Genomic DNA, 27,018 nt, shown 5'->3' with positions numbered 1-27,018 from the left:
TTAAGTGTGAGAATGTTATCAGTGAGGATTTTGACAGTTTTCTTGGTGTACGTCAAGGGGGATCGTTATCTCCATTCTTATTTTCCATGTATTAAAATGATGTTGAAGAGTACTTGAATACAAATGAATTTAGTGGCGTTGATATGGGTGTTCTTAAAAGTTGTTCTTGTTATTGTATGCTGATGATATTGTTATTTTGTCCGAGTTAGAGGTAGGACTACAGAAAGGGTTTGTATTATTAGAAGCTTATTGCGATAGATGGAAGTTAAGTGTAAATTCTGTGAAAACAAAAGTTTTGATTTTGGAAAAAGGAGGAAGACTGAGAAGAAATTTAAGATATTTGTATAATCAGGAGTTGGAAATAGTGAATAAATTTGCTTATCTGGGTATTGCTTTTACACCTGGAGGGTCATTTTCTACCACGTTTGATACTTTATCAGGACAGGCTCTTAAAGCGATTTTTAAACTAAAAGTTGTTTAACTAAATACCCTACTTTGTCAATTACAAAACTACAAAATAGTATACAATAAGAAAGAGTACACCTGAATTCTCATGTGTTAGAACACAGACTCAAAACAATTTTGTATATGGAGAGCTTGGTAGAACAACATTGTCAGCTAAACGTTGTACATGTGTAATACGATATTGTATAAAAATTATTCAAATGGAGACTATTAGATACGTTAGGATAGTGTATGATCAAATGTATTGTGATTTAAATGATAATCCAAATTTCAAGTGATGGGCTTTTTTGGTGAGGCATTTACTACAAACCTTAGGATTTTATCATGTTTGGATGTACCAAGGTGTTGGAGATGTTAACTTATTTATATCTGCAGTCAAACAACGAATAACTGATATATTTATAAACGTGGATATCGAGTTAAATGATTCTACTACAGCTAGATAATACATATTGTTTGCAGATTTTAAACTTCAATCTTATTTGTCAAATGTTGATATAGCAAAATATAGGACTGCTTTAACGAGAATAAGAGTATCTGCACATAGATTAGAAATAGAAACCGGTACATGGCACAAACCAGTAGCAATACCACACTGTGATAGAAAATGTCTTGCGTATAATTTATTTGAAGACCAATTTCATTTTGTTCTTGAATGTCAACTGTATAAAGAACTAAGAAAGCAATACTTGAAAACATATTATTATACTCCACCGATTATACCTAAATTTATTGCATTATTCAAATCGCAAAATATAATTGCAAACAGAAACCTTGCCATTTATGTGTATAAGGCAATGGAATTAAGAGATATTTATTGTATTACGGGTAATATCATTTCTCATCATTAACTACTCGCTTAATGTAACTTTATTGATGATATATCATTTGGTCGCATAATTTGATGTATTTATAATTTGATCAGTTGCTTATATGAATGGGTTGGACATTGACTATGTTTTGAAACATTTTTCGTAATTATATTATGTATACGCATGGGCATTTTTGTCTAGATGTAGAAAAGTAAAGAAAATAAACAGCAACCCAAAACTTACACATGTTAGCCGTCTCTGATCTTCTCCATTCCCCTTTTGGACCAAAGCCAGCCCCGTTAAACACCTGTACCCGCGTGAAGAACTCCGCGTTGGGTTCCAGCCCAACCAGCTGCACGTGATCCGTCTGTCCGTACACGTCCTTGTATAAGATGTCGTTTATAATCGGGTCTGGTTCTGACTGGTCGAAAGGAGTGTCCCCGTACAGGTTGGCGTAATAATACACCTACAAACAATATTGAATATTATGTTTCTTTATTGTTGTTTAGGATCAAGTCAAATGATGTGCGGTGGAACGGAGCTAGCACCGTACAGATCGGCGCAGTGGTTCACCTGGACTGGAGACAAACTGGGATATATTACAATATTGTATTATAAGCTCTTATCAGTAAAATATAGCATACCATTTTTAAACAGTGGAAATATAAGTCTTATGTTTCTGAATGTTGTATTGCCAATTTTGTTTCAAAACCTAACAAAAAGGGCAAGAATCAATTACCGATAAAAGAAACAAATAACAACCAATAAAAGCACTAATTAAGTACCGATACAAGTACCGAAACAACTATCGATGCAATACCCATTTACCAAATAACTACCGATACAAGTCCCATTTACCGAATAACTACCGATACAAGTCCCATTTACCGAATAACTACCGATACAAGTCCCATTTACCGAATAACTACCAATACAAGTCCCATTTACCGAATAACTACCGATACAAGTCCATACAAGTCCCATTTACCGAATAACTACCGATACAAGTCCCATTTACCGAATAACTACCAATACAAGTCCCATTTACCGAATAACTACCAATACAAGTCCCATTTACCGAATAACTACCAATACAAGTCCCATTTACCGAATAACTACCAATACAAGTCCATACAAGTCCCATTTACCGAATAACTACCGATACAAGTCCCATTTACCGAATAACTACCGATACAAGTCCATACAAGTCCCATTTACCGAATAACTACCAATACAAGTCCCATTTACCGAATAACTACCAATACAAGTCCATACAAGTCCCATTTACCGAATAACTACCGATACAAGTCCCATTTACCGAATAACTACCGATACAAGTCCATACAAGTCCCATTTACCGAATAACTACCGATACAAGTCCCATTTACCGAATAACTACCAATACAAGTCCCATTTACCGAATAACTACCAATACAAGTCCATACAAGTCCCATTTACCGAATAACTACCGATACAAGTCCCATTTACCGAATAACTACCGATACAAGTCCATACAAGCCCCATTTACCGAATAACTACCAATACAAGTCCCATTTACCGAATAACTACCAATACAAGTCCATACAAGTCCCATTTACCGAATAACTACCGATACAAGTCCCATTTACCGAATAACTACCAATACAAGTCCATACAAGTCCCATTTACCGAATAACTACCGATACAAGTCCCATTTACCAACTAACTACAATACAAGCTAACTGAACATCCAGGTTGATCATATTGATCTAGATTTATCAAATGCCATGACAAACAGACACACACAAATATCATACATGTGTAAATGGTATTACCTAAGAAGATTGTATGGGGTCATATTTGTGAGGTGGGGTTTATAAAATGTTTAACTCTTACCCTGTATCCTGCAACCTTTCCGCCAACAGCCTCTCGCGTGTCAGGGACTGGTGTCCAGTACGCGATGATGCTCGTACTATTGTGCGTCTGCGCATCACCCGACAGGGGAACTATCTGTGGCACTGAGGAAAAAATAACAGACGCAAAGTAGGTCAGCGTGAACAGAATGCTTTCTTTTCCTATGTTAAATTGGTTTAAATTGTGATTATATGTGAAACAATTTATAATAGTAATTCGAAAACCAAGGTTGTTGTCTTTTCGAAATTTCATCTCTTAAAGTCAATACTTTAATTTTAAAGGAATTCGGGAGCAAAATGTACACAATGTCAGATATTTTCACATCAAAGCGTTAGTTTTGATGCACAAAATACCGTAAAGTAAATATGTATGATACATTTTTCCATACTAAAATATAATTCTTAACGTTATTAAACAAATGGTCGGCTTGTCTGAAGACATGACTGGAGCTATATTTTGAAATTTAAGCCAAAAGTCTCTGCCATATGCAGTGAAATCATGTTCATATCAGCCATTTTAACCCACTTACTTTCTGAACATATTTGCAGTTCTGGTGAGGATACGAGCAAGTAAGATGGAGTGATTTTTGTTTTATACCTTTAGAAATAATTCAATGATATTTGTACAACTATCCGCATTTGATTTCTCTAGAGTTTAACAATGACAGAAAATGAGTATTGAGCCAATACAGGATTGTTGCTATGTTAACCGATTGTTGCTATGTTAACCGCTATTATTTTGTTGCTATGTTAACCGCTATTATTTTGTTTTATTATTATTTGTTTCATTCTTAAATTTCTTCAAGCTAATGAAAACCATTTACGTTTTTTCTATATTTTGGATTGTTTGGATAAGTGCGAGGTTATGATCATAAACCAGTTTAAACCCCAGTAAATTTACATTTGCGGTACCAAACAATCCTTGATAAAACTAATAAGTTTGTCACATATATTCTGTATTATGTGTAGTTTGTGAATGTGTGTGTTGCTGCTCCGTGTTTCTGGCTTTTGCCCAGTGCCATTGAACAGGGTTTATGTTTAAACTTTTGACAACTGGGCCTGTTTCTGTGGGGTTTTATTCCTATAAATATTGAATTTGTTAACAAAGCAAGCGCATCTTGGTATTATCGATGTATTATATATTAAATTTGTGTTCATGTAGGGGACTTTTCGGTTCATTTTAACTTTAAATAACTGGTTAATTCATCATTTAAAAATCAAAATACGTAAACACGTATCAACAGCCTTCAGATTAAATCAGCTCATCACAAAAATACTTTTCTCTCTTAATTGTGTCCTGCTTAAAATAAATCACGGGGATTATACGAGGAATATGCTTTTAAGTACTCGTTGCCACAATAAAAACGGTCTCCAGCTGGATGTTTATCAAACGATCCTTGTTGATATTCCAGCTGGATGTTTATCAAACGATCCGTGTTGATATTATAGCAGCCATGTTAAGGTACAAGGTGCAACTGTGAATATACAAAGCCATAACTGATAAAAACGGGATGGAACCTACTTGCTTCTGCGGAGTATATTTGGACCTCCGTGGAGTTCGGTCCGCTCCCAAGTATGTTGAAGGCCCCAATTTTCACCATATAGGGAAGGTAGTAGTTTTCAAGTCCCACTATGGTCACGTACACTCCCTGGTTCACGGTGACGGCGTCAGATCGATTGTCCTGAAATATAGAAAATCTTTTGTATATGTATTTGTTAAATAAACAAAGGATGATAGTTTGTTTCAGAGTAAAATCGTTATATATTTCACCAATTGAGCAACAAAATTTATGTTTCACAAGTGGCGTAATAAAATATTCACTTTTGGTTCTCATCAGGTGAAATATATTGCTATCTTACACTGAAAAAACGAATTTTCATTTTATTTTACGCCTTAAATTGGAATTAAAAATCTTTCTAATATGCAAATTAAATACACATTGGGTTATTACAGTCTATATATTTGCTCTTCATTAAGACTGAAATCGGATGTAAATGCTGTTTTTGCAAATTTTTGGTATAATTATGTTCGTTCAAAAAATATTTTTCATACGTGCATATTTCCTATTTTGTTCAAAGTTTGTATTATACAGATCCAGAGGAAAATCTACCTGCGTAGAAATTGCTCAACACTACAACACACGGAACCACTTAATGATGGATATAACCATTTATCATTACGGATTTAACCGCTAATTTAGATGTGAGTTCAGTTCAGTTCAGAAATAGATCCCCTTCCCACCCTATAGGGCGACACTATATACGTACATGCCTCCAGTCCCGGTTATCTCCCTTAGTTTTCCAGTAGATATTGTAGCCAAATCCTGGGCCGCACTGTTCGGCGATGTCAATAGGCTTTGGAAAGGAATATAGAGTTTTAGGGGGCACTTAGTTACAACTACATAAAGGCAAAATGCCCATGAGTACATAGTATTATGATGACAATGTACAATATAAACTACATCAGCAAATCACACAACCATATGATCACATATTTTATAGCGAATATTATTTAATGGCGACAGTCGTGACAGTATTACCCGTAAAACATGATATTTTACTATCAGTTTCATTGCTGTATACACATAAACAGCAAGATTCGTGTTAACATCGACGTTTCGGAATGAAGTAATGCAATTTATTTATTTATACTTTGTATAATCGAAACAAAACAATTTTACAATAGTTTGTGCTTACGTAGGAGAGTTCTTCATGGAACTTTTATAATTTGAGGACACGACTACCAATAAATGTAACAAATGTTTACGATAACTGCATTACCCGTTAGCAATATATAACTTATTACAGATTATTTCAGCTAAATGGAGATACATGTGTAGTACCTGCCAGCGTATAGTAAGCACTCCAACGGTCCCTCCACCACCGCGTACATATGAGGGTGGCACGACCGGCCGCATTGAGTTCATGTGTACATTGGCTGTAACACGGAACAGAATTGGTTATTTCTATAGCATTTTCATCTGCTTGACGTGTTTCTTTTATTTAATAGGAAAAATATAATCCAAGATGTAGATGGTGCTCTCATATCTTCGAATATTTTTTGAATTTCGGAAACAGGAATACTAATGTTAGTACTTAATATTGATGTTATCCATTTTATACACGAATAAGAGTGATGGGGTCACAGGAATTATGACACACGGTAAATCGCATTGACACAAACTATTATTAATAGGCAGAGCATTTTAATACAAACATATTATGCACCAGTCAATTGTAACCACGCCCCCCAGGTCCGGAGAATAGAGGGGACTTTAACTTTCGGTGTAGCCAACCCCGGCTAAAATCCCCGCCCTGCGGGGACAAACAGATGGTAAAATCCCCGCCAAATGCCCCCGCATCCCAGGGACCCTAGGTAAGGCCCATTCACCGCTATATTTAAAGCGAAGACAAAACCACCGCATTCACCCGGCACTGCGTGGCCACCTGAAAGGTAAAAACACGGCCCATTTCCCCGGCTATTCCCGGTATATCTCCGGACCTGGGGGGGGGGCGTGGTTACAATTGACTGGTGCATTAGTTACTATTGATGATGCATAGTGCCACATTCCAAGTACATACATCACTCTTACAGTCTGGATGAACTTCGCTATGTTTATGTTCACAATGGCATATATAATAATAACATTAAATTCAAGACCACACATTTCCAAGCCCCTAAAATACGTACAAGTCATTCGAATATATTTTAGTCTTAAGTTTTAAATTTAGATTTAAGGACATGTTACTTGAAGTCGGAATTGCTGCTTACGATGTTTATATTAAGCAATCGAATAACCGCTAATTAACTGCATAAAAAATACTCTCTTTCTGAAACCACAAATGTCAAACTATTTTATTAGAAAGAAACTGGACGTCTGGACAGGACGAAATTAAACTGGTCACTGACAAGGTCGGATTAACACATCCGCGACTTTGGGTGACTAAACGTTAAAAAGTAGTTCCATATAGTTATCATTTTAAGCTAAAATGTGGTAAATTTACCATTAATGGCATCTACCTCTAACACAAAGGTAAGACTACGTTCTCTTCGGTATCAAGTGTGATTTTGAGTGTGTATTACTTGGTTACTTTTTTTCAAAAGAGTTGTAAACTAGAACTTAAACATGTTTAAAATGACTTGATTTAAAGGAGGCTATCAACCTGAGGGTTCACTGGCCTCCTGTCCTCGGCCGAACACATTGACGGCTCGGACCCGGAACCGGTAGTTGGTGAATGGTATGAGGCCGGAAACATTGTATGCACACTGGTCCGCTCGTTTTCCTATGTCGGCCGCTAGTTTAACCGCCATGCCTCGTACAATATCTATAATTCAAATAAGTACAGTTTTATCTGATTATCTGCCCCTGGACTTAGAAGAATGCATTATTACGAACGAGAGAGGGTGTGAAGTGTTACAATTGGAGAAACGAAAGTTGTCAACATGTGGATGTGTATTGTTATTGTTTAAACATACTTTAGAACAAAGCCATCATTTGTGTCGACAGCTTTTGCTATCAGGTAGTTAGGTTATGAGGTTCTTCCAACAGGCCTGCTATTTATTTCTACTATTTATTTCTTTATTCGTAAGTATGAACAAAAATACTAGCCAGAAAACAAGCCAATCCCAGACATTCCCTAGAACAAGTTTTGCAACAACAAATGATGTACATATTAATTATCATACTGGGAATCCGGTTATACTGTGAAATCATTTATATTCGTTGGCATGAAATTTCGTGGCTTGCCGAAAAAATAACAATTTCGTAGGTACTTGAATTCGTGGTTTTTCATTTTTGAAAAAAAAATCGAAACTGCGATCGTCCTAGATCGTCTGCATTATCTCCACGCGCTAGCCCTTGATTTTCGTCTTCTACGTCACACGTTTTATGACACTTGCTAAAGTGGTACGACATGCCAATTAGTGCATGTCAATTATCGATTTAATTGGAAATCAAGGTTATAAAAGAAGATGTACCCTGATCATAAATACAGAATGAGATAGCCGAAGCCATTGAATGCCAATTAAGAAGTTTGCAACCTGCGAAAACACCGAGAAGGTCCGTATATTTGAGAAAACAATCCCAAAAGATAGCTGTTGTTTACAAATTTAATCACTTTGAATATCATCTCATTTCATATCATAATTTCAATATTTATTCAAACATTTTTGTTTAATAAGTGTATTAAACGCGGTGTTTTGTACATTGTCACGTTGGATGCTCAGAACCTCCAATGTAATCGATTAGTTATTCCATTAAAGAAACAATCGAGAACCGACACTCATCACTCACATCGTGTTAGCCTTGAGATTTTCATGAACAACATAAGTTTAGGCACGTGCTTCTGTCATTTGGTTCATAAAACACATTAAAATGATTTGGTTATTTGTTAAAGACATATATAATATATTAACAAAACGATGAAAGTCAGATATACAGTGAGGTATACGGACATTTGCCCCCCCGGACATTTGCCCCCCCGGATGTTTGCCCCCCTTTTGGACCATGGCAGACATTTGCCCCCCCCTCAATGTTCGAGGGGGCGGACATTTGCCCCCCCTCCATTTTCGATGGGGCGGACATTTGCCCTCCCGGTTATATAAGTAATATTCTAGACAAACCTATACCAAAATTGCTTATTAACCAACATAACTCCAATTTGTGTATTTTGCATGTCTTCAATCAAATAAAAGCCACGACATAAGAGAAGGGAGACTACTCGATAATGCGATAACTTTAATAATCTTACAAACTATCAACACCAAACATGTGTTTGTATTAAAGTGCGATCCAACACTACAATTAAAGCAATCCCGATCGCGCTAATTACCTATGTGTGCATGATATCAAAGAAGTGTTAATTAATGAGAAACAATTAAAGCAATCTCGATCGCGCTATTTACCTCTGTTTGCATGATATCAAAGAAGAGTTAATTAATGAGAAACAATTAAAGCAATCTCGATCGCGCTATTTACCTCTGTTTGCATGATATCAAAGAAGAGATAATTAACGAGAAAAATGTGACGTACTTTTGCTCAAAATACAAACTAAGAACACGAGACTCATATAATGGACGTATTTCCTATCACAAATTACAACTCACAATTCACTTCCACGAAGCAACATGGAATTCATTACGAGTAGTAGAGGGGGGGGGCAAATGTCCGCCCCCTCGAAAACGGCGGGGGGGCAAATGTCCGCCCCCTCGAAAACGGCGGGGGGGCAAATGTCCGCCATGGTCCAAAAGGGGGGCAAACATCCGGGGGGGGCAAACATCCGGGGGGGCAAATGTCCTAGAATCATACAGTGAGACGGATGTTTACGTTGTATAATGCGCCCTATGTAACGAATAAACTAGAGTATGTACATAACTTGGCAATTGAAAACAGTGAATAAAGGATCTATATTTCGTGGGATCTTGAATTCGTGGATCACCGAACCCACCAAAACCACGAACATTAATGCCCCACGAACATTAATGAGTTCACAGTAGTCATTTTACAAAACATCTGAGGTTAGTGTGACCTCCGGCTATTTTGATTCCTTGTCCCTGTAGTTCATGGTAGGAGACGTTGAGGCTCAGATGACTACAAATAACCAGTTTTATTTGCCTCAAGTATTAACGGCTGTATTTTATTTTAAAATGTTAATTTATGTTATATAACGAGGTGCTACAGTCGAACACTGCTCTGGTGTCTGTTATATTCTTTCATTCAATAAAAATGAAGAAGCGTCCTTCAATATAAAACGCATATATAAAAGCGCAGATAATAAACAGCGAAGAGGGCATTAGGAAACGCAGGTTAAATATACAATGATGTAGATAATATAAACTGTGCTTAAGTCTCAAGTCAGTCCTTTTTAAAAGAAATAATAATATTAATTAAAGACCACCATCGATACAAATGCACAGTTTTTCCAACCACAATGATGCCAGGCCTCATTTTGCTCTTGTTTGTAATCTTAACCACGGTTTGTAGTTGGCTGAAAAGGTTGAATTATGTTATTTGCATTTACAACTCAATACAGTCGAACGCCTTTGGCTCGAACTCAGGGACCAGCGGAAATATCTCGAGCCTCGATACCTCGAAAATTCGAGCCAAGCTAGGATTATTACATTCTATACAGAGAAATCGTTCCTTACATCCAGTTTGAGCCAATATGGAGTTCGAGCCAAGCAAACTCGAGCCAGCGGGGTTCGACTGTACTCATAATAGTTCTATTTCTGAATCTCGCCTAAATTCAGTCGAATTACTTTATCATTCGTTATTCTGTCGAACGTCCTTTGACATGATGGCCCCAGTGTCCCTTATTTTGGTTCGAAATAAAAACCTAAAAATAATGTTAATATAAAGCTTGGTCGCCTGTGTGAGTGTGATCATGCTGTATGTATACATGAAGGTACGCGCGCAATTCCATGCAATTAGTTCTTGGGCCAATTGACGAACGTCTTGACTCTGATTCGACAGTCATTACTCAAAACAGATGTTTTTATTTCATTGTTAAATTGATTTTTGAAATTTAATTATAGTACAAGATACAAGATACACGAATCTTTACTTAAAGTCGGATATATGTTAACAAGAAACAGTTAACAAGAAACATTAGCTCAAAGAGCTATTTTCCGACATAGTGTCAAGTAAACATATATTTCTTTATCAATGTCAAAAGGAATATTCTTAGATAAAATAAAGCGTTCAAAACTGATCGATGTACCTTGGGCGACAACTTTCCATGCGTCCGGATGATACTGCGAGGCCGCCTCTATGTCGAAGGCGATGATATCACTGTGGTGTTCCATGCCCGCCGTAACTGTCCATACAATGACAGCGGAGCGGGTCGTTATAGTGCCAGTCTCCGCGTAAGCGCCCGCAGGTGGGCCAGGTGGACCTGGGCGTGACAATCACAATAGTTGATGGGATACTTGTAAGGTTGGTTGTAAAATTTAACGTCGCCACACACTCCAGCCAATCAAACTGGTAACTGATTTATTAAAAGGATGCCAGCGCAGCTAATGTTGATATCAATACTTAATACATGGGCCCCGATTGAATAAGATTTGAAATGCTTAAGAACGTAAAGTTTCAGGCGTAACCTCGTTTTTGGCGTAAGCTGCGATTCAATAAAAATATCGCAAGGACATTTATCGCATAGATTCTGCCCGTAACTTCATGGGTGTCCTTGAGCACTCTTCAGATATCTTAATAGAAATGGACCCACACTCAGATGTTTAATATGACACATACAGTGACTAACAAGCGACGATATTAACAGTGTTTTTCATACTTACCGCTAACAATAAGTGAGGTGGCAGCGGACACGGTGTTAAGGGGCGTGGTCACTACACATTCATACTCGCCCTCGTTCCAAAACTTGGCTGATATAATGTACAAGCCGTTCATACTCTGTTGATTACCCTGGAAAAATAAACCATGACATAGATTGGGGACAAACTAATTAAAGTACAAACACTATACACACATGTTGTAAAATGTAACCTTACCAAGAGGTATTCCTTGGAAACATTGAAGTTAATCAGGTGTCCGTTAAACTTCCATATGTAGGCGACATCATACGTGACGTCAACGTTAGCCTGACAGCCAATAAACGCCGTTCTATTGACGGTGACGTAAACTTCCCGTTTAGACGGCGTGATCTTGGCTCCCTCTGAAAAACAAGCGAGTGTACAAACAGTTTACTTCCTAGCTTATCACAATAAAGTTGTTATGATAGTTACTTAAGTGACGGTATACAAATGCTTCCGGTATAACATTAAGCTAAGCGTTCAGCAAACGACATGATACAGAATATGCACAATTTCTCGAAGGTTCTGATGCGTATCTTGATAAAGTTGCTAATTTCATTCAGCATTTTTTTTAGTTTCTCTAGATTTACTGAATACAAATATGTTTAACTCGATAATCATAGGTCAATTTCCCTTGAAAGTCCAAAAACTCTTAAGAATGAAAATAGTACACACATTATACCGAAACGCTTAGCTTCATCCTGTTATAAGGAACTAAGGGTGTTTTGAGAAAATTGGACCAGTAGTTGGGGTTCTAGTATACCCACTATGTTACAAAATGCTGGATTCAACGAAGAACGGTTGTTGAGTCTAAAATCATTCCAATAGTAAAGACGATACCATTATACAAAAGTATTTCGCATTACCCCCAGAAGTTCATTTGTTTGTAAGCAGAACTTAAAGTAGCACTCATATGTGACCTCATGTTGATAAATGTAGTTTCTATACCCTTGTGCTTATATTGAGGGAGGTAGACATGTTAATATTGAAGAAAAGTACGTAAACATCTTTTATGTACGACATTTTTTCTGGCTGATGAATACCATGGTGTTCAATGTGTAATGATATAAAAAAAACATCATAAAAGACGCTGCAATTCACGTCTAAGTATGTTTAAATTTATAGTATAACTAAACTCATGTTTGCTTAAGAAAATAAATAAGCCGTGCATTGCAACCATGCCTTTGAATTTATATATTTATGTAAGTTTACTCTCGCACGTTCATATACAGCTGTTAGCCTGTTTACATTCAAGATGTTTATTATGTTATTGTGATGGCGATGACCTTTACATAGGCAAGTTACACACGAAATGTTATTGTAATATAAATCAGTATATGGAAAACAGCATGTCATTGTTCGCTGATATTACAACCTTAATGAGTATATGGAAAACAGCATGTCATTGTGCGCTGATATTACAACCTTAATGAGTATATGGAAAACAGCATGTCATTGTTCGCTGATATTACAACCTTAATGAGTATATGGAAAAACAGCATGTCATTGTGCGCTGATATTACGACCTTAATGAGTATATGGAAAACCGCATGTCATTGTGCGCTGATATTACAACCTTAATGAGTATATGGAAAAACAGCATGTCATTGTTCGCTGATATTACAACCTTAATGAGTATATGGAAAAACAGCATGTCATTGTTCGCTGATATTACGACCTTAATGAGTATATGGAAACAGCATGTCATTGTGCGCTGATATTACAACCTTAATGAGTATATGGAAAAACAGCATGTCATTGTGCGCTGATATTACGACCTTAATGAGTATATGGAAACAGCATGTCATTGTGCGCTGATATTACAACCTTAATGAGTATATGGAAAAACAGCATGTCATTGTTCGCTGATATTACAACCTTAATGAGTATATGGAAACAGCATGTCATTGTTCGCTGATATTACAACCTTAATGAGTATATGGAAAAACAGCATGTCATTGTGCGCTGATATTACGACCTTAATGAGTATATGGAAACAGCATGTCATTGTGCGCTGATATTACAACCTTAATGAGTATATGGAAAAACAGCATGTCATTGTTCGCTGATATTACAACCTTAATGAGTATATGGAAAAACAGCATGTCATTGTGCGCTGATATTACAACCTTAATGAGTATATGGAAAAACAGCATGTCATTGTTCGCTGATATTACGACCTTAATGAGTATATGGAAAAACAGCATGTCATTGTTCGCTGATATTACGACCTTAATGAGTATATGGAAAAACAGCATGTCATTGTTCGCTGATATTACGACCTTAATGAGTATATGGAAAAACAACATGTCATTGTGCGCTGATATTACGACCTTAATGAGTATATGGAAAAACAGCATGTCATTGTGCGCTGATATTACAACCTTAATGAGTATATGGAAAAACAGCATGTCATTGTTCGCTGATATTACGACCTTAATGAGTATATGGAAAAACAGCATGTCATTGTGCGCTGATATTACGACCTTAATGAGTATATGGAAAAACAGCATGTCATTGTGCGCTGATATTACGACCTTAATGAGTATATGGAAAAACAGCATGTCATTGTGCGCTGATATTGCGACCTTAATGAGTAAATGGAAAAACAGCATGTCATTGTTCGCTGATATTGCGACCTTAATGAGTATATGGAAAAACAGCATGTCATTGTTCGCTGATATTACAACCTTAATGAGTATATGGAAAAACAGCATGTCATTGTTCGCTGATATTACAACCTTAATGAGTATATGGAAAAACAGCATGTCATTGTGGGCTGATATTACGACCTTAATGAGTATATGGAAAAACAGCATGTCATTGTGGGCTGATATTACAACCTTAATGAGTATATGGAAAAACAACATGTCATTGTTCGCTGATATTACGACCTTAATGAGTATATGGAAAAACAGCATGTCATTGTTCGCTGATATTACGACCTTAATGAGTATATGGAAAAACAGCATGTCATTGTTCGCTGATATTACGACCTTAATGAGTATATGGAAAAACAGCATGTCATTGTGCGCTGATATTACAACCTTAATGAGTATATGGAAAAACAGCATGTCATTGTGGGCTGATATTACGACCTTAATGAGTATATGGAAAAACAGCATGTCATTGTTCGCTGATATTACGACCTTAATGAGTATATGGAAAAACAGCATGTCATTGTGGGCTGATATTACGACCTTAATGAGTATATGGAAAAACAACATGTCATTGTGCGCTGATATTACAACCTTAATGAGTATATGGAAAAACAGCATGTCATTGTGCGCTGATATTACAACCTTAATGAGTATATGGAAAAACAGCATGTCATTGTTCGCTGATATTACGACCTTAATGAGTATATGGAAAAACAGCATGTCATTGTGGGCTGATATTACAACCTTAATGAGTATATGGAAAAACAGCATGTCATTGTTCGCTGATATTACGACCTTAATGAGTATATGGAAAAACAGCATGTCATTGTTCGCTGATATTACGACCTTAATGAGTATATGGAAAAACAGCATGACATTGTTCGCTGATATTACGACCTTAATGAGTATATGGAAAAACAGCATGACATTGTTCGCTGATATTACGACCTTAATGAGTATATGGAAAAACAGCATGTCATTGTGCGCTGATATTACAACCTTAATGAGTATATGGAAAAACAGCATGTCATTGTGCGCTGATATTACGACCTTAATGAGTATATGGAAAAACAGCATGTCATTGTGGGCTGATATTACGACCTTAATGAGTATATGGAAAAACAGCATGTCATTGTTCGCTGATATTACAACCTTAATGAGTATATGGAAAAACAGCATGTCATTGTTCGCTGATATTACGACCTTAATGAGTATATGGAAAAACAGCATGACATTGTTCGCTGATATTACGACCTTAATGAGTATATGGAAAAACAGCATGTCATTGTTCGCTGATATTACGACCTTAATGAGTATATGGAAAAACAGCATGTCATTGTGCGCTGATATTACAACCTTAATGAGTATATGGAAAAACAGCATGTCATTGTTCGCTGATATTACAACCTTAATGAGTATATGGAAAAACAGCATGTCATTGTGCGCTGATATTACGACCTTAATGAGTATATGGAAAAACAGCATGACATTGTTCGCTGATATTACGACCTTAATGAGTATATGGAAAAACAGCATGTCATTGTTCGCTGATATTACGACCTTAATGAGTATATGGAAAAACAGCATGTCATTGTTCGCTGATATTACAACCTTAATGAGTATATGGAAAAACAGCATGTCATTGTGCGCTGATATTACGACCTTAATGAGTATATGGAAAAACAGCATGTCATTGTTCGCTGATATTGCGACCATAATGAGTATATGGAAAAACAGCATGTCATTGTGCGCTGATATTACGACCTTAATGAGTATATGGAAAAACAGCATGTCATTGTGCGCTGATATTACGACCTTAATGAGTATATGGAAAAACAGCATGTCATTGTGCGCTGATATTACAACCTTAATGAGTATATGGAAAAACAGCATGTCATTGTTCGCTGATATTACAACCTTAATGAGTATATGGAAAACAGCATGTCATTGTGCGCTGATATTACAACCTTAATGAGTATATGGAAAAACAGCATGTCATTGTGCGCTGATATTACGACCTTAATGAGTATATGGAAAAACAGCATGTCATTGTTCGCTGATATTGCGACCTTAATGAGTATATGGAAAAACAGCATGTCATTGTTCGCTGATATTACGACCTTAATGAGTATATGGAAAAACAACATGTCATTGTGGGCTGATATTACAACCTTAATGAGTATATGGAAAAACAACATGTCATTGTGCGCTGATATTACGACCTTAATAAGTATATGGAAAAACAACATGTCATTGTGGGCTGATATTACAACCTTAATGAGTATATGGAAAAACAGCATGACATTGTTCGCTGATATTACAACCTTAATGAGTATATGGAAAAACAGCATGTCATTGTTCGCTGATATTACGACCTTAATGAGTATATGGAAAACAGCATGTCATTGTTCGCTGATATTGCGACCTTAATGAGTATATGGAAAAACAGCATGTCATTGTTCGCTGATATTACGACCTTAATGAGTATATGGAAAAACAGCATGTCATTGTGGGCTGATATTACAACCTTAATGAGTATATGGAAAAACAGCATGTCATTGTTCGCTGATATTGCGACCTTAATGAGTATATGGAAAAACAGCATGTCATTGTTCGCTGATATTACAACCTTAATGAGTATATGGAAAAACAGCATGTCATTGTTCGCTGATATTACGACCTTAATGAGTATATGGAAAAACAGCATGTCATTGTTCGCTGATATTACAACCTTAATTAGTATATGGAAAAACAGCATGTCATTGTTCGCTGATATTGCGACCTTAATGAGTATATGGAAAAACAGCATGTCATTGTGGGCTGAAATTACAACCTTAATGAGTATATGGAAAAACAGCATGTCATTGTGGGCTGATATTAAGACCTTAATGAGTATATGGAAAAACAGCATGTCATTGTGGGCTGATATTACGACCTTAATGAGTATATGGAAAAACAGCATGTCATTGTTCGCTGATATTACAACCTTATTGAGTATATGGAAAAACAGCATGTCATTGTTCGCTGATATTACAACCTTAATGAGTATATGGAAAAACAGCATGTCATTGTGCGCTGATATTACAACCTTAATGAGTATATGGAAAAACAGCATGTCATTGTTCGCTGATATTACGACCTTAATGAGTATATGGAAAAACAGCATGACATTGTTCGCTGATATTACGACCTTAATGAGTATATGGAAAAACAGCATGTCATTGTGGGCTGAAATTACAACCTTAATGAGTATATGGAAAAACAGCATGTCATTGTGCGCTGATATTACGACCTTAATGAGTATATGGAAAAACAGCATGTCATTGTTCGCTGATATTACAACCTTAATGAGTATATGGAAAAACAGCATGTCATTGTTAGCTGATATTACAACCTTAATGAGTATATGGAAAAACAGCATGTCATTGTTCGCTGATATTACAACCTTAATGAGTATATGGAAAAACAGCATGTCATTGTTCGCTGATATTACAACCTTAATGAGTATATGGAAAAACAGCATGTCATTGTGCGCTGATATTACGACCTTAATGAGTATATGGAAAAACAGCATGTCATTGTGCGCTGATATTACGACCTTAATGAGTATATGGAAAAACAGCATGTCATTGTTCGCTGATATTACGACCTTAATGAGTATATGGAAAAACAGCATGTCATTGTGCGCTGATATTACGACCTTAATGAGTATATGGAAAAACAGCATGTCATTGTGCGCTGATATTACGACCTTAATGAGTATATGGAAAAACAACATGTCATTGTTCGCTGATATTACGACCTTAATGAGTATATGGAAAACAGCATGTCATTGTTCGCTGATATTACAACCTTAATGAGTATATGGAAAAACAGCATGTCATTGTTCGCTGATATTACAACCTTAATGAGTATATGGAAAAACAACATGTCATTGTGCGCTGATATTACAACCTTAATGAGTATATGGAAAAGCAGCATGTCATTGTGCGCTGATATTACAACCTTAATGAGTATATGGAAAAACAGCATGTCATTGTGCGCTGATATTACGACCTTAATGAGTATATGGAAAAACAACATGTCATTGTTCGCTGATATTACGACCTTAATGAGTATATGGAAAAACAACATGTCATTGTGCGCTGATATTACAACCTTAATGAGTATATGGAAAAACAGCATGTCTTTGTTCGCTGATATTACAACCTTAATGAGTATATGGAAAAACAGCATGTCATTGTGCGCTGATATTACGACCATAATGAGTATATGGAAAACAGCATGTCATTGTGCGCTGATATTACAACCTTAATGAGTATATGGAAAAACAGCATGTCATTGTTCGCTGATATTACGACCTTAATGAGTATATGGAAAAACAGCTGATATTACAACCTTAATGAGTATATGGGAAAACAGCATGACATTGTGGGCTGATATTACGACCTTAATGAGTAAATGGAAAAACAGCATGTCATTGTGGGCTGATATTACGACCTTAATGAGTATATGGAAAATCAGCATGACATTGTGCGCTGATATTACGACCTTAATGAGTATATGGAAAAACAGCATGTCATTGTGCGCTGATATTACGACCATAATGAGTATATGGAAAAACAGCATGTCATTGTGCGCTGATATTACGACCTTAATGAGTATATGGAAAAACAGCATGTCATTGTGCGCTGATATTACGACCTTAATGAGTATATGGAAAACAGCATGTCATTGTGCGCTGATATTACAACCTTAATAAGTATATGGAAAAACAGCATGTCATTGTTCGCTGATATTACGACCTTAATGAGTATATGGAAAAACAGCTGATATTACAACCTTAATGAGTATATGGAAAAACAGCATGACATTGTGGGCTGATATTACGACCTTAATGAGTAAATGGAAAAACAGCATGTCATTGTGGGCTGATATTACGACCTTAATGAGTATATGGAAAAACAGCATGTCATTGTTCGCTGATATTACGACCTTAATGAGTATATGGAAAAACAGCATGTCATTGTGCGCTGATATTACGACCATAATGAGTATATGGAAAAACAACATGTCATTGTGCGCTGATATTACGACCATAATGAGTATATGGAAAAACAGCATGTCATTGTGCGCTGATATTACAACCTTAATGAGTATATGGAAAAACAGCATGCCATTGTTCGCTGATATTACAACCTTAATGAGTATATGGAAAAACAGCATGTCATTGTGCGCTGATATTACAACCTTAATGAGTATATGGAAAAACAGCATGTCATTGTTCGCTGATATTACAACCTTAATGAGTATATGGAAAAACAGCATGTCATTGTGCGCTGATATTACAACCCTAATGAGTATATGGAAAAACAGCATGTCATTGTGCGCTGATATTACGACCTTAATGAGTATATGGAAAAACAGCATGTCATTGTTCGCTGATATTACGACCTTAATGAGTATATGGAAAAACAACATGTCATTGTGCGCTGATATTACAACCTTAATGAGTATATGGAAAAACAGCATGTCATTGTTCGCTGATATTACAACCTTATTGAGTATATGGAAAAACAGCATGTCATTGTGCGCTGATATTACGACCATAATGAGTATATGGAAAACAGCATGTCATTGTGCGCTGATATTACAACCTTAATGAGTATATGGAAAAACAGCATGTCATTGTTCGCTGATATTACGACCTTAATGAGTATATGGAAAAACAGCTGATATTACAACCTTAATGAGTATATGGAAAAACAGCATGACATTGTGGGCTGATATTACGACCTTAATGAGTAAATGGAAAAACAGCATGTCATTGTGGGCTGATATTACGACCTTAATGAGTATATGGAAAAACAGCATGACATTGTGCGCTGATATTACGACCTTAATGAGTATATGGAAAAACAGCATGCCATTGTTCGCTGATATTACAACCTTAATGAGTATATGGAAAAACAGCATGTCATTGTGCGCTGATATTACGACCTTAATGAGTATATGGAAAAACAACATGTCATTGTTCGCTGATATTACGACCTTAATGAGTATATGGAAAAACAACATGTCATTGTGCGCTGATATTACAACCTTAATGAGTATATGGAAAAACAGCATGTCATTGTTCGCTGATATTACAACCTTAATGAGTATATGGAAAAACAGCATGTCATTGTGCGCTGATATTACGACCATAATGAGTATATGGAAAACAGCATGTCATTGTGCGCTGATATTACAACCTTAATGAGTATATGGAAAAACAGCATGTCATTGTTCGCTGATATTACGACCTTAATGAGTATATGGAAAAACAGCTGATATTACAACCTTAATGAGTATATGGAAAAACAGCATGACATTGTGGGCTGATATTACGACCTTAATGAGTAAATGGAAAAACAGCATGTCATTGTTCGCTGATATTACGACCTTAATGAGTATATGGAAAAACAGCATGACATTGTGCGCTGATATTACGACCTTAATGAGTATATGGAAAAACAGCATGTCATTGTGCGCTGATATTACGACCTTAATGAGTATATGGAAAAACAACATGTCATTGTTCGCTGATATTACGACCTTAATGAGTATATGGAAAAACAACATGTCATTGTGCGCTGATATTACAACCTTAATGAGTATATGGAAAAACAGCATGTCTTTGTTCGCTGATATTACAACCTTAATGAGTATATGGAAAAACAGCATGTCATTGTGCGCTGATATTACGACCATAATGAGTATATGGAAAACAGCATGTCATTGTGCGCTGATATTACAACCTTAATGAGTATATGGAAAAACAGCATGTCATTGTTCGCTGATATTACGACCTTAATGAGTATATGGAAAAACAGCATGTCATTGTGCGCTGATATTAAGACCTTAATGAGTATATGGAAAAACAGCATGTCATTGTTCGCTGATATTACAACCTTATTGAGTATATGGAAAAACAGCATGTCATTGTGCGCTGATATTACGACCATAATGAGTATATGGAAAACAGCATGTCATTGTGCGCTGATATTACAACCTTAATTAGTATATGGAAAAACAGCATGTCATTGTTCGCTGATATTACGACCTTAATGAGTATATGGAAAAACAGCTGATATTACAACCTTAATGAGTATATGGAAAAACAGCATGACATTGTGGGCTGATATTACGACCTTAATGAGTAAATGGAAAAACAGCATGTCATTGTGGGCTGATATTACGACCTTAATGAGTATATGGAAAAACAGCATGACATTGTGCGCTGATATTACGACCTTAATGAGTATATGGAAAAACAGCATGCCATTGTTCGCTGATATTACAACCTTAATGAGTATATGGAAAAACAGCATGTCATTGTGCGCTGATATTACGACCTTAATGAGTATATGGAAAAACAACATGTCATTGTTCGCTGATATTACGACCTTAATGAGTATATGGAAAAACAACATGTCATTGTGCGCTGATATTACAACCTTAATGAGTATATGGAAAAACAGCATGTCATTGTTCGCTGATATTACAACCTTAATGAGTATATGGAAAAACAGCATGTCATTGTGCGCTGATATTACGACCATAATGAGTATATGGAAAACAGCATGTCATTGTGCGCTGATATTACAACCTTAATGAGTATATGGAAAAACAGCATGTCATTGTTCGCTGATATTACGACCTTAATGAGTATATGGAAAAACAGCTGATATTACAACCTTAATGAGTATATGGAAAAACAGCATGACATTGTGGGCTGATATTACGACCTTAATGAGTAAATGGAAAAACAGCATGTCATTGTGGGCTGATATTACGACCTTAATGAGTATATGGAAAAACAGCATGACATTGTGCGCTGATATTACGACCTTAATGAGTATATGGAAAAACAGCATGTCATTGTGCGCTGATATTACAACCTTAATGAGTATATAGAATCAAAGCGCTGATAGCGCTGTATGAACAGGGTTTTATACGGGTTTTCACCATTATGATTTACGATCATGTGTGTATTAATTAGGTGCTGATATGTTGCACAGTGAATCTAAGAGTCCGCGTGTAAAACAACCATAGGGGCCGCCCCAGGTTTATTGAGGCATGATGGTAAATGAAAAATTAATATTTTATTGACAATAAAATTAATGTCGCTGTGGAAGAAGGCAAACAATGATGGAGAACGTAACCAATCCGAGCAGAACTCCATCATATGGTGTTACATATGAGTATATATATATATACCAATCAAACTTTACTCATTAGAAAGAGTTTGCCTATGTTTGCCTTGTTATTCACAAAACAACTTCGAAAATAAAACAGATTAAAGAGAAATGGTTTCTTAATTAAAATGATGAAAAATAAAATAATTTCAAACAATTGTAGATATATATACATCATATAAAGTTAGCATAAAATCTTTTATTTCAAAACTTTTTTTCCTTCATTGTCTATATGGTCAGCAACTCTCTTCTATTTCTATATCGTCAGGTAACTCGTCAGCACTTTAGCACGTTTGTTATTCCCACGTGGGCTATCACGTGATGTTTTAAGCAGGGAAACTTTGTGATAATTGAGATCAATGAGACCATTGTTGCTTTCTAGGTCATTCCAGGTTTTAAGATGAGAATACATTTGTAATTCCTAAGCGAGGGTGGGTCTATATGTCCAGGTTACCATATGTAGCAGTTAAAATTCAAACAACAAACACAGTGTTCTTCAATATCTCTATATTCAACATTATCGAATGTAGATATAATATCAGAGCGTCATGAAAATATAAATATAAACAACCATAAGATAATGAATAATAACATGTTTATAAGTTAACATCGTAAACAGTCTTATATCCTATACCAGGTACGATTTAATCGTGTGCAGTTGCAGATTAAATTAAATGGCTAAAGCATATAAAACACACATATAATACAAGCGATTACAACAACAACAACAACACAGTACATCATAAAACAAATCATTGACATGGAACTTACTGATTTATGGAATCAAATACTCCTACTCCCTCGTACTCCCATGGTGACTTTTGTTATCTATGCATGTTATCATCAGTAACCAAACCCACGTATATTAGTATATGGAAAGAGGCTAAAAGAATCTCACGGAACTGCCATTCTCGGTTTAAATACAAAATCTGCTGATGTCGTAAAAATACATGACAAAACTAAATAAATGCAGCTGCATGAAATAATGATAATTCCAATCCATTGCTAACCCAAGACAAACCCAAAAGACTACAAATGCAAATCAATACTAACCATCAGAACATCAGATTCCAAGTAAAACAATCAAGTTTTCTAAAACAAAGTAAAACAAAGATCTATGTAGACTTCAAATGTGCACGACAATCAATCAAGCTTGAGATTTCCCGCTTCTTCTTTACAAAGGCAAGGCAGAGAAATCTGATTAATTTACTGCATTATCTCATTACAGGATTATCTCTCTTCGACTGTAAATTTACTTGGCTTCATCATTGTGTCACGTGATTGAATGATGCGCTTAGAGTGGATCGTAATTCTTTGTTTACGTTTCGATGTTCATTCATCTTTTGGTGCAGGGATACTACTTTAATGTTATCTTTATCTAAGTTCAACAGATTAAATTATTTAAATAAATATTGCGTTATGATTGCTTCTTGCTTTGTCAAATCTACCTCGGTTATTTGAAACATAGCTTGCAATTAATATAGTCCGCACTTTCTCAATTATATTTTTGGTGGTTAATCGGCTGGCGACATTTGTAACTATTAATAGGAATTTTCTGTTGTGAGTGTCGAGTTTGTGGCTACACTGAACAGGGTTAAAAACAGCATGTCATTGTGCGCTGATATTACAACCTTAATGAGTATATGGAAAAACAGCATGTCATTGTTCGCTGATATTACAACCTTAATGAGTATATGGAAAAACAGCATGTCATTGTGCGCTGATATTACAACCTTAATGAGTATATGGAAAAACAGCATGTCATTGTTCGCTGATATTACAACCTTAATGAGTATATGGAAAAACAGCATGTCATTGTGCGCTGATATTACAACCTTAATGAGTATATGGAAAAACAGCATGTCATTGTGCGCTGATATTACAACCTTAATGAGTATATGGAAAACAGCATGTCATTGTTCGCTGATATTACGACCTTAATGAGTATATGGAAAAACAGCATGTCATTGTTCGCTGATATTACGACCTTAATGAGTATATGGAAAAACAGCATGTCATTGTGCGCTGATATTACGACCTTAATGAGTATATGGAAAAACAGCATGTCATTGTTCGCTGATATTACAACCTTAATGAGTATATGGAAAAACAGCATGTCAGTATGCGCTGATATTAAAATCTGTGTGTATCACAAGTATTTCATATATTGAAAATCCTCACTGCAACAGTGAATGTGTATCACTCACATGTATTACAGTTTCAGGAGATTTCGGAATTGGGCCTCAATCAAACTGCATGTTTTGCCAATGGTTTTGCATTTCTGTGTGGGATGGGTTTGTAATCATGTATCCAAGGGGTAGATAAAGGCCCTAGATTGCTCACCTATTCTTAAACCAGTGTGCCAAACATCTTTATCATTAAATGTTGGAGTTGTTTCATAGTTAGTTCGTACTGTCAGCGAAACAGAAGTTAACTCTACTGGGGGTATGAATGAGTTCATGGACCCAACCTCACAATTGTCCAAACATTACTCAACAATAGTAAAACAAGAAAAAGACATGTACAGAACTCCATGTGACATTGCTCAACACTGTGTTTAAAATAAACCGCGGTCGTTTACCTGTCACAACCAGACGAGTATGGTTGTTGGCGTCCCCATTGATGTTGGTTGCAGAGCAGGTGTATGTTCCCGCGTCCGCCGCCGCGACCCCGTTAATATGGAGAGTATACGCTGCGTCCATCCATATCCGGTTAAATTGATCAACGCTAGGAGAAAGCCCCAGATCACCGCCATTCTTGAGCCATTTCACCTGAAATGAAATTTTAATTAAAAGATTAAAGTCAAAACGTTGACCTCTTCGTGGTAAGGTGAGATAAAAAGGAAACAAATACCGGAACGTGAAGGAATTTATCGTTGATCAACACCACACAATTATGTTATGATCGTCATATTTAGTTATTGAAAAAAAATGCTTATAAGTTGTTAATACTTAACATTTGCAATGTGGTACAATTTTAACCGAATAGCGTAAACGGATGCTAGAAACAAAATAAGGAACATATGCCTGATATTTGATTTAAAAAAAACATGTCGTCCAATAAAATATGTTGACACAATCATTCGAGTGTTGTCCAGTTCCGCCATGAAATGGACTTGTTTGCACCGTAAGTTAAACCCCTAGGAGATGGGAACAGTAGCTAGTATATGTAACGTGTTAGTACCCAAAATTATAACCTCTTTAAACCTCAGAACATGTAGAATAACAACCTATTAGTCAGACAAAACAAACAAAGAGACAGCATCCACTCTGCTTGTCCACTGAACAGCTTAGTTTGTTTTGTTCCTCACTATTCATCCTTTTCGGTCACAGACAATATGAATAATGATAATACATTTATATAAAACAAATTTATATTCATGAATATATCATGCTTTCTTCGGTACGTCTAGGTGATTCTGACAGATCATTGTGTTTCACAGGATGTATTTTACCTTTTGATGCATTTAAGATCATTACTAAGAAGAATAGCTGTGTGAAGTTAGCTAAACATACGACATTGGACATTGGACATTCAAAAGTGAAAGTCGTGCTAGCACGACATTGGACATTGGACATTCAAAATCGAATGTTGTGCTGGCACGACATTGGACATTGGACATTCAAAAGAGAAAGTCGTGCTAGCACGATATTGGACATTAGACATTCAAAATCGAATGTTGTGCTGGCACGACATTGGACATTGGACATTCAAAAACGATTGTCGTGCCGGCACGACATTGGACATTGGACATTCAAAATCGAATGTTGTGCTGGCACGACATTGGACATTCAAAAGTGAAAGTCGTGCTAGCACGACATTGGACATTGGACATTCAAAATCGAATGTTGTGCTGGCACGACATTGGACATTGGACATTCAAAAGTGAAAGTCGTGCTAGCACGACATTGGACATTGGACATTCAAAATCGAATGTTGTTCTGGCACGACATTGGACATTGGACTTTCAAAAGTGAAAGTCGTGCTAGCACGACATTGGACATTGGACATTCAAAATCGAATGTTGTGCTGGCACGACATTGACATTGGACATTCAAAAACGATTGTTGTGCTGGCACGACATTGGACATTGGACATTCAAAAGTGAAAGTCGTGCTAGCACGACATTGGACATTCAAAATCGAATGTTGTGCTGGCACGACATTGGACATTGGACATTCAAAAACGATTGTCGTGCCGGCACGACATTGGACATTGGACATTCATAACCGAATGTTGTGCTGGCACGACATTGGACATTGGACATTCAAAAGTGAAAGTCGTGCTAGCACGACATTGGACATTGGGCATTCAAAATCGAATGTTGTGCTGGCACGACATTGGACATACAAAAGTGAAAGTCGTGCTAGCACGACATTGGACATTGGACATTCAAAATCGAATGTTGTGCTGGCACGACATTGGACATTCAAAAGTGAAAGTCGTGCTAGCACGGCATTGCACATTGGACATTCATAACCGAATGTTGTGCTAGCACGACATTGGACATTGGATATTAAAAGTGAAAGTCGTGCTAGCACGACATTGGACATTGGACATTCAAAATCGAATGTTGTGCTGGCACGACATTGGACATTGGACATTCAAAAACGATTGTCGTGCCGGCACGACATTGGACAT

The 27,018-nt window shown here is 36.4% G+C and overlaps 1 protein-coding gene across 1 annotated transcript in view; it reads right to left on the bottom strand.

Moving 5' to 3' along the window:
* The window catches only part of LOC128246855 (contactin-4-like), a 102,992-nt gene that overhangs the window by 14,057 nt on the left and 61,917 nt on the right, over positions 1–27,018 (bottom strand). Inside the window, exons 16-25 of the mRNA XM_052965349.1 lie at positions 24,959–25,148; positions 11,676–11,839; positions 11,463–11,589; positions 10,889–11,062; positions 7,334–7,495; positions 6,013–6,107; positions 5,438–5,524; positions 4,692–4,851; positions 3,153–3,274; positions 1,521–1,743 (exon numbers count right to left, since the gene is read on the bottom strand). Of these exons, the coding sequence (XP_052821309.1) occupies positions 1,521–1,743; positions 3,153–3,274; positions 4,692–4,851; positions 5,438–5,524; positions 6,013–6,107; positions 7,334–7,495; positions 10,889–11,062; positions 11,463–11,589; positions 11,676–11,839; positions 24,959–25,148 (1,504 nt within the window). The remainder of the gene's footprint in view (positions 1–1,520; positions 1,744–3,152; positions 3,275–4,691; positions 4,852–5,437; positions 5,525–6,012; positions 6,108–7,333; positions 7,496–10,888; positions 11,063–11,462; positions 11,590–11,675; positions 11,840–24,958; positions 25,149–27,018) is intronic.

The sequence above is a fragment of the Mya arenaria genome, chromosome 9 (genome assembly GCF_026914265.1).
Source record: "Mya arenaria isolate MELC-2E11 chromosome 9, ASM2691426v1".
Classification (NCBI taxonomy): Eukaryota; Metazoa; Mollusca; class Bivalvia; order Myida; family Myidae; genus Mya; species Mya arenaria.
The sequence above is the reverse complement of the archived record's forward strand: the minus strand, read 5'-3'. Positions and strand labels throughout refer to the sequence as shown.